The 14,631-nt window shown below is 53.2% G+C and overlaps 1 protein-coding gene across 1 annotated transcript in view; it reads right to left on the reverse strand.

Annotated features, from left to right (window-relative positions):
• Positions 1-15: 15 nt before the first annotated feature.
• Positions 16-14,631, reverse strand: part of PRKAR1A (protein kinase cAMP-dependent type I regulatory subunit alpha) — a 14,752-nt gene continuing 136 nt past the window's right edge. The window contains exons 2-11 of the mRNA XM_014527960.2: positions 14,164-14,342; positions 7,949-8,122; positions 7,158-7,249; positions 6,211-6,272; positions 5,626-5,672; positions 4,839-4,997; positions 4,108-4,168; positions 3,760-3,881; positions 2,880-2,961; positions 16-977 (exon numbers count right to left, since the gene is read on the reverse strand). Of these exons, the coding sequence (XP_014383446.1) occupies positions 805-977; positions 2,880-2,961; positions 3,760-3,881; positions 4,108-4,168; positions 4,839-4,997; positions 5,626-5,672; positions 6,211-6,272; positions 7,158-7,249; positions 7,949-8,122; positions 14,164-14,340 (1,149 nt within the window). The 5' untranslated portion in view covers positions 14,341-14,342 and the 3' untranslated portion in view covers positions 16-804. The remainder of the gene's footprint in view (positions 978-2,879; positions 2,962-3,759; positions 3,882-4,107; positions 4,169-4,838; positions 4,998-5,625; positions 5,673-6,210; positions 6,273-7,157; positions 7,250-7,948; positions 8,123-14,163; positions 14,343-14,631) is intronic.

The following is a 14,631-nucleotide window of genomic DNA, read 5'->3' on the forward strand; positions in this document are numbered from 1 at the left end:
CAAATTGGCCATTCCTGTGGCTCTAGTCAAGGAACTAGAGACGGAAGTTCAGCACTGGCATTTAACCCAGCGTTTGGCTCCTGAGGTTACAAGCAGGAACGACTGAGAAAAGCAAATCCGCAGCTGAAAACAGGAAAGGTTAAAAGATCGGCTGCGGCGTGAACCGGGGAATTCAGTAACATCTGCGAGAGTTGACCGGAACTAGAAACCTCGAAAGCTTTTTACGTGAAACTTGACAATACAGAACCAAGCAACCGTCAACTGGCAGACACGGGTACAACGACACTGCTAAGCTCCAACTGCGGCTTTTCCCAGCAGCCGATGCCAGGATTACAGTACCCAGGAAATTTAAAAATTGAAACTCAACTGTGTGAGGGGCAAAGTTCTCTTTCGAACAGAAATCCAGCAGGGCATGACCACAGCCTCACAGATCCTGACAGCTTGAGAAGGATCTTAACAAAAAAATCATTTCCACTGTTACCTCCTTACTCTATGGCAACTAGCTGGGACAGGAGACCTCTCCACTGCAAAGCAAGGCAGCAGCTGCCCGAGGTGGACACTACACATTGCACAGAGAGAAGCAGTAACAGCAAAGTCTCCGTAGAACTCGTTCTATTTATTTGCCGGGAGGGAGAGCACAGAACTCATGCTCCAAATTAAAAATGGGGCCAGGAAAAGCTTGGGGTCGGGGTATTCTTTTGTTTAAACAGACAGGAAGCTGCAAATGCCAGTGGCCACGTGGCTCTGCACAGGGGTAGTCAAGCAGTCTGCATTTGTGAAGCGTGTGTTGGAGGGAGGGAGGGCTCAGACAGACAGCGATACAAAACTGTTGTACTGCTGGATGTTGCGCTTGAGAATATCCGAGCACGGACCCAGGACGCGTTCGAATCGGGGGCGGTCGAGCTTCACGCACTTCAATGGGCCACGGGCAACGACTGTGGCAGCACGAGGGCGGTTCATCAAGAGAGCTATTTCACCTGGATTGACAGAAAAGGGAGCACGGGTGAGAGTCAGCTCCACGCGTCAAGGGAGTCAGGACCACGGCACGCAGTCACGGGGCAAGCGCGGGCTCCTAGCACCGGCCAGAAACAGGAACTCGGAACAGGGGTTTTTTTAGTAAAAGTGTGGAAAAGCTGCGTTGACGGGACTCGAGGGAAAAAAAGGAGAACTGCGGAAAGGAACCAGGCGTGTTATTCAGCCAAGACTTGCACTCAAGCCTATGCAGGGAGACTGCACTCAGCCCAGCGTGCTGCGTCAGTCGAGCAGTGGTTCTCAGCCTCTTTGAACTAGGCCCCTCCATCACTTCTGTCAATTGAGCAGCACCCATTTAAAAAATGAACGTATATATTACAGTGCTTACCCACCCCTCCACCGCCCAAACCCTTGGTAGAGAGATGAGGGACCGGCCAGGCAGGTGTCAGCTCTCTGGCTGAGAATCCCCGCAGCAGATGCATCAGCTTGCTGAAGTGGACCTGGCTGAATACACCGTTTTCCTAATGAACAAAAACCTAACCGATGCTTAAAACGGAGCAGGCGCACATTATGTACAGGCAGAGGAAAAGGCCATTTCAGCTACAGCAAAAGAGAAGGTCTGGAGGACTCAGTGTCACAGGCCAAGGAAAAGGAGCCCTCGGTTACAATCAAACCCCACAAACCATAGGTCCTCATATAAGACACAAAAGGTCCTTAATCAGGCATGGCTTGGGATTACAGGCAGGGCCTGCTTTCTTTAGAAGCTTATTGTTCAGCTACGCGAAAGGGCAGCCGCAAAACCAGAAGGTACGTTCAGAACCCGTCTTGATTGCCGAGCATGGAGAAAATGGATGTGGTCAACGGGGAAACTGAATTTCCTCCCAAGTGGTCTGCACCTGTGTTGTAGCCACAGCGACTAAGCAGCTCCTAAAGGGTGCATGCGTGCAGGGCTGGGGGGAAGACGGCATGGCTTTTTTCTCCATTTACTTTGACACACCAAGATGTCCACCATCTTTTTAAATCAAAAAGTGCTCCTCGAGTCACAGGCTGGGCAAGAGGACCCTGTTCTCAGCTCACTTGTGCTCTTCTGCCCTGCAGGAGGGTGATCGATTTGTCACAGTCCCGGCAGAGCTGAAAGACTAAAGCGCACTTACTGCTTGCACGAGGCAGGACGGGGCAGGGAAAGAAGGTCTGATCGCTGCGTCCTGCTCTGGGCTGGTGCCCGGGACACCTCTGTGCAGTCTCAGCAGACACTAACAACATGCACACACTGCACAGCATTTTTTTTTAATTAGAACAAGAAAGCAACTTGATTTAAAAAATTAAATCAGTGTCTCTTCAAAATGCAAACGAGTCTAGAGCAAAGAACACCTGATTACGTCACTGCTCACAGACACTTTTTTCATCAGAACCTTAAAAAAGCCGAAATAAATGGAGACACTTTCCACAAGGGTTGGAGACACAAACACGAGCCCAATCGGTCTCAAGTGAAGTCTGTTTGCTCACCTTTTCCATCCCACTATTTGTTATGTTGTATCCTGCTACACTTTCCTTTGCTACCAGTGGATAGATGAGAATTTCCAGAACAAATCAATTTAACTAAGCCAACGCTACATGCAGTCAAGAGGCCGATGTAATGGGACAGGTTTGAGACCTTAGAACTGAGACCCTACCATCCTCCCACCTTGCACACCCCACTGCCTCTTCAGAGCTGTACATGGCACTCAGAGCATCCCTGAGATAGCTGTTTTATTCATTTTGTACCTATTTGCAGACTGGCAACTCAGCAGCACTACCACTGCCATCCCGACAGGCATGGAAGAAGCAGTACCCCGCCAGCCACCAGCCAAGCAGGGGAAGAAACAAGGGTAGCAGGGCAGCCAAACAGATGCAGCAACATAACTCACCAAAGTAATCCGAAGGTGCCAGTCTGCCCACTTCCACAAACTCCTCGTTTTCCGACCTACGCTGCAACACAGCGGCTGTGCCCTTGAACAGAAATCAGTGATCAGTAACTGGTGGTTTCCAGCATCATCAAAACATCTGAAATTCTTCAGAGAATCAACTTCTGCGAGTGCACTGCACAAGAAGCATGTTACCATTAAAGGTCTCCATTCTATGCGAGATGTACTTCTCTAGACCTTCATACCGAGGCAGCCCCACTCCATTTCTTTCTTCTTTGAACCCCCCTGGGATGGCACTTACCTCTTTCACAGAACTCATGCTAGCTCCCAGTTTGCAATTCTACGCACGTCTCAACCTGAGTAGCAGGACATGCTTGACACTGAACGATACTGGTAGCAAGAAGCCATTACTAAACCCCTGCGCTACATTTCTACTCTTCTAGCTAGGCAGTGCTCGAGACTCCTGATCAGCAATGTTAGCAATGCTAAGAAAAGGGCTGATAAATCTTGCTATTTCTGACGTCATGAAGCTACAGGATAATTCCTGGAGATACCAGCCCGATGGGAGACAGAGCGCAGCACAGAACAGGACACAGCTAATCTGAAGGTGGTAAACACAAGCAGCCTTTCATTCCTATCAGATGAGGAGATGCACTCACAGGGGTCTGATCAGCTGGAGGGGCCTGAAACAGTGGCTTCACTCTTAGGAGCAGCAAAAGAAAAGCTGGCCCCAATCACGACCAGATTTCCGACGGTGACTGGTCACCTGGATCCCCTCCCTGCCCTTCCCGCCACCCTCCAGGAGAATCGCACACAAGTCCTGGAGCCAGGGGTCAGTTTGCATAAAAGTCTGCTGCGCCCCAGCACCAGTCACTTCACTCACCTCTAAGATAATAAAGAACTCGTCACCGGGTTCTCCCTGCACCACAATCTTCTGTCCATCCTCAAACTGCACCGGCTCCAGTGCATCAGCGACCGTGAGACGCTCCCACTTGTCCAGAGATTCTAAATGAAGGCAACAGCACTTTAACATCCTTCCTTTCCCCAGTCCCCACATGCAGAAACCGCTCTCTGGTGACAGACACCTGTCAGATCAAGCCCTTTATGACCAACCACCGTAGAAAGCAGCACACGCTCTGCAGGGTTCTGCACTGGGTCCTCAGACTGTCACCACGGAGGTTTCGTGGCTCCATCTCGTTCCATGAAAGAGGAGTCAAACCTCTGCACTCACCCAGTATGGAGACTTTGCTGAGGAACTCCTCGTACATCTTTCTCTTCCTTAATGTACTTCCCTGTAAAAAAAAAGAAAAGCAGGTGAGTGCCAGGCACAGCTGTATTTTGTGCTTCACATTTCTGGTGGTTCAAGGAAAGATTCAAAACAGGTGCCAGGAGCGCACAAGCTCTGCTGGCAGGGCCAAGGTGCGAAGGGTGCAAGGCCCTTCAAATCTCACTGGCCTCAACGAGACCGGTGTGCGCAACACCTTTCATCACGCAGTCCAGCCAAGTGTTACAAGCTCTGCCCCCGGGTTTTCCAGAAAGAACGAACGGTTACACGCACACGTGCCTCGATCCACCTGGGACCAAGGTTTTGCTCGTTGTTTATTTAGGTGCAGAACAAACGAGCAGGCTAAAACTGAAGGGCAGCGGGGTCAAAGCTTGGTAGGACAAGGGCTGTTACTGCAGAGCAGTTATCAGTGCATCTCTGCTCATTTACCGCTGCACGTGGAAGGCAGGAAACGTTGCATTTAGCAGGGCACTCAGAATGCCAGTCCTCCCCTGTGCCAGATCGGCCTAAGTGACGGCCAGATGACTGTCCAAGGCCCGCAGAGACTCAGGGGGTACAAAGCAGAGACCAAGAGACCTGAATGAACTTGCATGATCACTCAAGCAGTATCGAGCCCTGTGCTGGGCCCTGAACCAGCCGCCCAAGCCACACGTTCAAAACAAGAACAAACAACTTGCCATGAGGATTCTCCGGTAGCTGTCTCTGTCGATGCCCCACAACTTCACGTTTGTCTTTGCTTTGACGGTTGCTGCTCGGGGCGTCCCATAGATCAGGGCAAGTTCTCCAAAGCTGCCCCCTTCCCCAACACTGGTTGCCCACTCATTGTTCACGTAAACCTGTGAAGCAAGGCGCTGCAGTGAGCCAGGGTGAAGGCCTGGGCAGAGACCAGGTGAAGTTCCCATCCCTCCACCCCGTGGTCAGAACACATGCTGAAGGGGGCCCTCAGGGAAACACGCTCACTTAAAATGCTGGCCGGTGCTTCAGTGCCGTCCTTGGGATTTCAGCACCGCGGCAGGGCGGCACTGGCACCTGGGCACCAGCGTCAGAACTACCAGCTCTCACACAGCTATTTTTACTGCATGCGCCTTTGTCCACCCAAGGACTCTCAACCCCAGTTTTACAGCTGGGGGAACAAGGAAGGCTCCAGGGTGTCATGGCTGAGACAAGGCCGGTTTAGTTGCGGCTCAGCCTCTCCCTGCTTCCTTCCTGGGCTCAGAAGGCAGGAACGCTGCTGCCAGCACTAACCCAGCAGGACAGGAGCCCCTGCCAGGCTTTGCAAAAGGAGCCACGTGGATGAAGAGCAAAGAGCAGCTCTCGTGGCCCACCCCCACCCCTCCCAGGGCAAGCCTGCCAGAAAGGCTTGTGCAACAGGGGGCAAAAAATAAACAGTCCCGCTGGCTTCCCCAGGAAGGCTCCACAGTGCCGCACTAACACCTCTGCTATGTCCCAGGGAAGGCTGCTTACATCCATTTCCCCTTGATCCACAACGTAGAAGTTGTCTCCTTCGTCACCTGGAGGGGAGACAGCGCATACAAGGGTCAGTGTCTCCACCACCCCATGTAAGGAGCATGCAGGGCCTCACACTTTATTAAGTTGGCATGAGACCATCAAGCATTCATTTCTGCAATGCATCTATCAACCCTTTGCCCCAAGCCCATCAGGAGGGCCCTGGGTAGAGCTAAATGGCTTGCTCCCTGCTGGAGCTCCCACCCCCCCATATCCAGGCCCATTCTTTGTCCTTCCCATGCAAGATCACTCCTGCTGCTTGCCGGAAAAGAGCAGCATTTCTGAGGCTGACCCAGCCCCTCCACCCAGTACGTTCCTACGCTGCACCCAGAGCCACAGGCCAGGGTTTCATGCAGATGAAGCAGAGCAGAGGAGATGGCTCTCTACGGGTCCCCATTCCTCTGGTTCTAGCATAAACCACGCTTCAATATTAAAGAGCCAGCCAGGACTGCTGCACCTACACAACATCCCCACTGCCCTCCAGCAACCAACACTGCTTCCCCCAGCCCACCAACCGGCTAGCAGCACAACCCCAGCACTTGCCTTGCTGTATCACAGTCTCGCCTGCGATGTAGGTGACAGGAAACATGGCATCAAAGATGTCGCTGGAAGAGAGGTTTCCAAATTATGCATGCACCAGTCTGGTTCCCAGTTATATGCATAGAGCAGTATATCCATAGAGCAGTAGGGCTGGAAGGGACCTCCAGAGGTCATCTAGTCCAACCCCTGTCCAAGGCAAGAGCATCCCTGTCCAAACCATCCGATACACATCCATTGTCTAATAAACACTCCATAAAACTACTGTCAATTCTGACACAACACAAGACAGACATCACCCGAACCTGCCACAGGGGAAGCAGGAGGACCATGGCAGCCAACGTCCTGTTTCTATAAAAAAGGTTCCTAATACATGCTCACGAGATCCTGAGTAGAAGCTATGCCCCCTGCCCAGTCCATACCAGTCTGACTGTGGGATAAAATACCAGATTTGGGGTCAGGAAGGAGTCAGTCTGACCCTGAGCAGAAGGGCTAGACCCTGTAGCCAGGAATTTCTGGCTTTGGTCCCAACAGGAGCATTGGTACAGCCCAGTCACAATCCCCAGCCTGGGCTGCAGCCAACACCCAGTGTCTCTGGGGAAGGCCTAAAAAACACTCTGACACATGTAGCAGAAGGCGGGGAATGGAGGGGCCACAAACCAAAGCCTGGGAAATCCTCATAGGAGAGCAAAAGTGCAGCTATGCCCGTGTCATTCCTAACCAGTGGCTGCCCAACCTCTTCTTGATCCCCTCCAGGGCTCACAAGCGTGGCCAGTTTGGAGGTCTGTTCTCCATGATTCCTCTCTTCTTATCAAGAGAGACATGCAATGGCACTAAAAGCTGCACAGCTTTGTGTTGTGATTTGAATGTGTTCTCTAAATCCTAAAAAGCTTAAACTACAGTGTCAGCGCCCCACTGGTGCAGCAGGAGCAGGTTACCCGATTAGCTCTTACCTCCTTTCATTATCGTCCAGGTGGGCAAACAGCACATTTTTCTCAATGGCCTTTGCCAAAGCAGCCATAGTCTTGTAATCTTTGGGAATAACCTAGAAAGCAATAAAAAGTTGTAGTCCACGTTCTCACTCATTATGAATAACCTCTGCATGCGCTGCGCCAGTGACGCTCACCCACGCACGGCTACAAAACGTGAGTATTCGTTTTTCAGAAAAGCACACCGATGTAAGAATGAAAGCTGGGAAGCATCTTCCCTGGGAACTGGCAAAAAGAAAATGAGGTGGTAGTGCATGCAACTACTAAAACAGGATTCCAGGATGAAGTCTGCCCCTGCCTCCACACAGAGGTGGCAAGGGGCTGTTTGTGGAAAGGAGCATGTCAGGAGAGGACAGTGGGAAGCTGCTCTGCAAGACACAAACAGACAGGGCAGGGAGCCAGGGGAAGTCTCAGGTTTTGCCAAGGGAGACCAGGGTGGAAGGGGCACAACGTGTCCAGAGGCAGAAACGGCCCAGGTGGACACGAGATCCCTGGGCCAGATGCAGCCAGTTGCTCTAAGCTGAGAGAGAGAGTAACTGCCACACACGTGCACCGGCTGTGTCACACAGGCTAGCAAGGCCACGCCAGCTGGGCTTTACCCTGAAATCAGGCACAAAACACTGGTTGTGATGTGTCTTCGTGCAAAGCCCTGTGGGGAGGGGGAGGGAGGAAGGAAAACCAGGAGCATGGGAGTAGAGGGTCTTTATATCACCACAGCTCTGAGTCAGAAGTGGGGAGCAGTGACTAGAGCCCACCTTTCTGACATAAGACGCTGCATCCTCTTCTGTATAGACTTCTGCACTAATGGCCCCACGCCTTCGCCGACCCTTCACCACAGGGTTCATGGGAGGAGGAGGGGAGATTTCATCCTCCCGTGAGTCCGAGCGTGAACCCGATTTCTGTTGGTTCAACAGCTGCTTTGCTTCCTCCTGGACAGGAAGGAGAAGATATTTCAGTGTCACACAATCCACCCACCAGAGTCCAAGCACGGCCGCGTATCGGGTTCCAGTTCAGCGTGCCAGGGCCAGCGCGCTTCCTGCCTGCGGCTCATCTTGCATTAAGATAGATGGGAAAAGGGAGCTGTCCTGCCTGGGAAAAGAAGTGTTGCAAGGCAGCATAACAGATACGAGTGTCACATATGCAGGGCCCGTCACTGCCACTCGCACCCCTACCAGCATGAAATAGCAGGCTCATTCTCTGAGCAGAACTGCTCTACAGGGCAGAAACCCTGCTTTACTGCTGCTCACAAGGAAGCTGATTTTTTTTAGCCAGGCAAGGCCACACCTTTGAACTCGAGGAGAGGACAAGCTGCCCAGCAAACCACATTACCAGAGGAGTTGCTGGAAACAAGGTCAAGCCATTGACCGAGCAGGTCTTTAACCTCCTGGGGCTATTTTAAGAGAAAAGAACATGAATGGTGCTGGTAAGTGAGCTGCAGGAAGGATGCTAGAGTCCAAGCCACACATTTGGCAGCTATGTCAGGTTATGCGCATCCGGCCCGTGCGCTCCTGTTGTGTACTGTCATTAGCAACACCGCAGACTCTTCCGACTGGAATCAAATTCCCTTGCTAGTCTGACGCAGGCGGGCTCCCCTCCGTACTCGAGAGCTGACTTAATGGACTAAGCACAGGTCTGATGTAGCGAGACACCTGGAGCCCAAGTGTTCAAAGCCATAACAGCTTCAGCTAAGCTCCCCGACCGCCCTGCATGCAGGCTTAAACACCCAGGAACTGGCAGCTCTGCAAGGACCCCAGAGCTGGGGTGAGGACAGCATTTCTTTTCAAATCTCAGTGCCCATTCTGCCCAGAGTCCTTGATCAAACTGCTCCTGGGCAACAGCCTCTTTGGTGCCATCCTCTGCTCTGGAGATACAGGTGGAGCCGCTCCAGTGCTATGTATAACTGGAGAGCAGCGGGGAGAAAGCAGGCAGATAAAAATGTAAACTCCCTGTAATGTTTATCCTGCTCAGCTGGCCAATGAGCCTGCACTGGCCTCATCAGTCAAGTTTCACTTCCTGCCCCTCCTGCATTAATGGAAGTGTCACATTTCAGTGCTTGCTCTTTCCACGAGCAAGAACAGAATCAAGCCGCTACATCTAGGTTTGGTGAAAACCATCGCGACAATGAAAGCGCTAGACCGAAACCCCAGCACTGGCGACGAGGCTGCCCAGATACTCCCTCTGCCGTCACTGTCACACAGGCACTATCGCGAGAGGGGCGGTACGTAGGTAATAGCCATCATAAGGAATCCGAAGCGGATGAGGCCGACTCCCTTGGCTCAGTGCACGTAAATACGTATTAAGATCACTTGAAGCCTAATGAGTTTCAAGGGCAGCAGTGAGGTGCAGTCCCTTGCTCGCTGTCAGTTAACGTTCCCATTCTCTCTCTCAAAGAGACCCTCTCCTGTGCAAGCAGCTCGCTAAAGCAGCAGGGGAATCAACCTGCTCTACAGAGAAAGGAAGGCATCAGTCCACTCCAGATTTACTTCAGGACACAGAGGTATAAAGGACCTTCTGATTTGAGACCATGTTCCTGCCACAGCAGAAGAGGGTAATTTCAGTTGGGGCCCTTTGATCATCCCAGAGCTTAAATCCTTCCTACCGCAGTAACATCAAGGTCTCCCCAAGTCAGAGTCACTGCACGAGCCGGGTAAGGTACAGGCCTTCCCTAGAGGGTTTGCAATCCAATCATCTCATCCCAGATGCAAAGAATGCCGCTTTCCCCTCATGTGGAGCCCTGCCCGTCACGGGAGCACTCGTGTTTACCAATGGAGAGAGCGCGTGCGTCACACGTGACAAGGGGCGGTTTGTGGCGTGGACCCTGACCCTCCGACAGCTTTCAGGACCAGGGCACTGGCTCAGACTCTCACGAGTCCATACAAAAGGTTCTGGGGTCAGATAAGCAAGACAAAGCAACCCAGTCGTCATATCTTTTTTTTTTAGGGAATGAATTTGTTACTTGGCCAAACACCTGGAAAACATAAGGCGACTCTGTAGCGCTGCAAACTCCAGCAGGACTGCACACGTGTAAGGATTTGTGTGCTCTTATTTTAGGGATTCTTGTGTCCTTTGAACTGCACCAATCCTCCTCTGTCGCCTGCCGGAGGTTCTTATAGGATTTCAGAACCGGTTACATTTGAAGCTGCATAAATTGAGATACTGCAAAGCCTTCTATACATGAACCCCAGCACGTGGCTCTGGTGCAGCTCAGCCGCATCTAAGCTGTTTGTATTTAACTTGGGCCAGCCCAGGTCAACGTGGCTCTCTAGACACTGGGGGGGGAAAAACACAGAAGAAAACTAACACAAGTTCAAAGTTCTCCCTTAAGCCCAGGACAGCAAGGTAAGCCTTCCCGCGTACCCTTCCCTGCCTTTGCTTCGCAGGCAAATCACTCGCTGCGACGAGCACCTAGGTATGCAGCTCCAAGCATGGGAGAGTGCCCAGGTGTGTACATCTGGGGAGGGCGCTGAACCCTTCCTGCATCGGACAGACTCCCGGAGAGGGCGAGATTCGGGAGACTCCAGCAGGGCACAGGTCCACGCTGGTATTCCCCGAGCAGGCCTTGCCTCAGGAGAACTCAGTTAAAAATCCTGGTTTTCAGCATCTCCCCTCTGGCCTGTAAAGGGATCCACACGCCTGCCATCACGTGTTAGCTGACAGTGCTGCACAGCTACCAGCTTTTTATTATTCGCTAGGGCCAACACAGACATGCTGGCACCGCAGAAGGAACACAACAGGCCTCAGTCTGCTGCGCACAGACTAAGAGCACAAACATCTTTATTTTAAGAGCAGGCGTTTGACTCGTGGAGCTTTCCTCACCAACACGCGGGTGGGGGGCAGAGTGGGGTTGATTCTTACAGACGGCCATAATGGTTTTATGGTTTTTAATGTCTCAGTAGAAGCCCAAAAGCAGATTTAAACGAACTGAGGTCACCTTTATGCCACAACATAATCAGAGTAACATGCGCACTGGGTGGGAAAGGGCATTTAAATAGCAGTAGCGCAGAGGAAGCTTTGAACGGTGACATCTACTCAGCTATTCCACTGGGACTTTACATTCCCTATTTTATTTTTTCATCAGTTTTCCCACCGGAGCCTCTGCCCTGTCAGTCTAACAGGAGGAAGTGGCCCAGCAACAGCTTTGTTCAGGCCAGCCTGCACCTTGGCCCTGAGAAGCGGTGAGGGCAGCATTCCTGTTCAAATCTCAGAGCTGGGCTGGGCTAGAGCCAGTTAATAATAGTGCCGCACAGTTGTGCTTTCCAGCCCTAGATGTCAAAGGACATCCTGTGCTGCGCTGCCTGCCCGCTGCTCTGTTATTTGATAGCTGGGTAGGTGCTGGGACACCTGGTTAGACTTCAAGGCCAAGTTTAGCATGCGCAGGCTACAAGGGGAAGCTGGTCAGCTGCAGCGACCTCCTCCTCTGTAAAGATCAAGCAAGGCATTTCCTACACATCGTGCGGGCACCTTCCGTCGGAGCGCCAGTGCCAACGGCCCAGGGCCATCTCTTTGCCACACAAGGACTTTGCATGAAATACACACAAGCCATTTTGGGGGAAACTGTAAATATGAAACTTTCAGCCCTCCCATAGACTTGAGCTCAGTGTGAACGTGGCTTGTGTGATGCTAAACTAAGGTCTCCCCTGAGTTATTCAACACCGAATAGGTGGCATGAAGTTGAGAGTTCGGCAGAGCTTTTCTTAAAGCATCTTTGGAAAGACTAAACGTTGCTTTTGTTGCATATTGCCCATGGAGGCCAGTTTCTCTCCCTTTATTACACCAGGGGTGGGCAAAATACGGCCCATGGGCTGGATCCAGCCCACGGAGGGACCTTGTCAGGCCCAAGAGTTCCTCAGTCCTGCCTGACCCAGGCACCATCCAGCCCATGGCGCATCCCACCGTCCCCTGGGTACACAGCGGGGCTGGGGCGACTCTGTCCTTCTAGGAAGCCCAGCCGGCAGCAGCTCCTTCCAGTTGCCACCACCGCTGGTACTGGTGGGGACCCGTGTGCACAGCCCCGAGCCCAGCTCACCCTGCCCTGCTCCGGACTCAGCCTGGTGGAGCAGACCAGCTCCAGACCAGCCGAAACCCATGCTCAGAGCCCCGACCCTCTGCGCTGCCACCGCTGCCCCGCTAAGCAGCCCGGAGGCAGCAATGGAGAGGAACCGCTGGGGAGCCCAGGCACAGGCAGCAGGGGCTGCAACAAGGGCCCAGCAGCGGTGAGGGAAGGGGTCACTTTTCCTCTCACTCCCCCACGAGCAGCAGCTTCTGCCCAGGTACTGCTCTGCGGGGTGGGCAGTGCAAAGCAGGCGCAGGGCAGGACAGGGTCAGGGCTGCGGACAGGCTCCAGCTGTTCCCCTCTGGCCAGGCCGAGTCCAGAGCAAGGCAGGCCAGGCCAGGCCCGACAGCAGAAGCAGGGAGGAGCTGCAGGGTGCGTGGGCTCCCTGCTGTTGCAGGGCAGGGGGTGCCGACCGGCCCATGGCATCTCCTCAAAACAGCCTACGTCTCCCAAGGGCCCAAATAATTGCCAGCCCCTGCTTTACACCTCGTCCACCACACAAAGCCAGAACCCACGAGTCCAGCGAGGCGTGCATCCTGCAGCGTCCATGACAATTACAGCAAAAGCAGCGCACTGCAGAATTCGGCAACCTACCTGCAGTTAGAAACCACTCCAAACCCAAGCCCCCCAGCCAGCGCAATTTGTAAGAGCTGGAGATCCAGCCCGGTTTACTAGAAACCCTTTATGCAGATGCTCTTTAAGATGCAACTACACGTTCAGCTAAACAGAGAACTGGGATCCGTCTGGTTCTAGTCCCAGATCACAGAATAAGGGGAATGTTCTTGAGTTACGGGGTTTCACCAAAAACTCTCCCAAGAGCTACACAGGGGTTCCCCACCATTTCCTCTTACGCAGACTGCTGCAGCAGACAAAGGAAAAGCTCCCAGCTTGAATGCGCCAGATTAAGGGAATCTAGACCCAGCACTCTTTCTCTTCCCCGCCTATGCAGGGGGTCGGACTCGATGATCTATTGAGGTCCCTTCCGACCCTCGCATTTATGAATCTACGAAAGGCAGGAGGGAACAAAAGCAAAGTTATAGCTATGGTCTACGTGACGCAAGTAGTGACCACAGAAGCGGCTGCGTGAAAGCCATGATGGCCGCGTTATTTGCTAGCGCTTTTCATTTGGCGTGTGGCCTGTCCAAGAACAAACCTCCCTCCCCACTTCACACTTAAATCAGGTTCCTTAGGCAGCATGTTGCTGTGCGTTTGGGTGCGAGAAGCAGGTACGTTAAGTAGTAACCTAAGCGCTCCATTCAGCTGCTCTTAGCTTCCCAAGCGGACGCTGCCTCGCAAAACCCATTCAAGTAACGATTTCCATCCACAGGGACCCGGAGGACTTTACAGAGAGCGTGTGCAAGACTCACTTCGCTCGCAGACGCACCTCGGGGACAGGACGCTCCAGTGCAACGCAGCGACACCACGTGCCAGGCAGAAAGCAAAGGGCGAGTCTAGCCATTAACGTGCTCCAAGAGGGGCCAGGTGTTAGCTCTCCGCGCCCAGCTGGCTATTTCAAATCTGCGCTTCCTATTAGGTGCCTGGGGCAGCGTAGAAACCAGTCGGACTCGATACGAGAGAGCAGAGGGCCAACACCAACCTCCCTCAGAGGCAGGCAGAAACGGAGGCTGGAAACCGGACTGTCCACCCTACCCACTCCCCCCACGTTCGATCAGGTTCTTCTCTGTATCCAGCTCGATCCCATTCACGTCCCCCATCGCACGCGTACGTGTTTGGCTGCGGATGCTTTCACTAGCGACTGGCGTCGGAGAAATCATTTCTTTCCCAAACAACCGCTTGGCCTCGCTCCCAAACCTGAACAAACCGATCCCAACCCCGGCTCTTCTTCTGAGCGACTTTGAGAGGCCGCGTGAACTCAGGCGGCTGCTTTCTCCTCCCAACCCCCCCCACCTCCGTTACCTTCTCCAGCCTCTCGAAGTATTCCCTGAGGAAACCCATGGGCCTTTCGGGTCGCACGGTGCAGAGCTGGACAATGCAATCCTTCAGGAGCTGCTGGATGTTGTGTTTTTGCACGTAGAGCTCACACTCCCGGAGGCTGCGCTCCTCCTCGCTGCTGCTGCTGCTGGAGGCGGCCATTGCTGTTGGGGGAGCGAGGAGAAGGGGACGTGAAGCTACATGGAGACGCTGCCCCACGACACTTATTTCACGTTTGTTCACGGATAGATAGAGGTGAAATGCACGGACGCCGTCTAACGAGACACGCTCGATTCCCCGGCCTCCCGGGGAGGAGGAGGAGGAGGAGGAGGAATGTCCTTGGCGTCTGGGAGGAAGTGGGAGCTCGGCTGCGTTACAGCGATCCCCGCGGGCCGAGGGGGGCAGACACCCCGTGCCCCGCGCGTGGTGGGAAGGGCAGGGGCGTTGTGCGAG

The sequence above is a fragment of the Alligator sinensis genome, unplaced genomic scaffold, assembly GCF_000455745.1.
Source record: "Alligator sinensis unplaced genomic scaffold, ASM45574v1 scaffold282_2, whole genome shotgun sequence".
Classification (NCBI taxonomy): domain Eukaryota; kingdom Metazoa; phylum Chordata; order Crocodylia; family Alligatoridae; genus Alligator; species Alligator sinensis.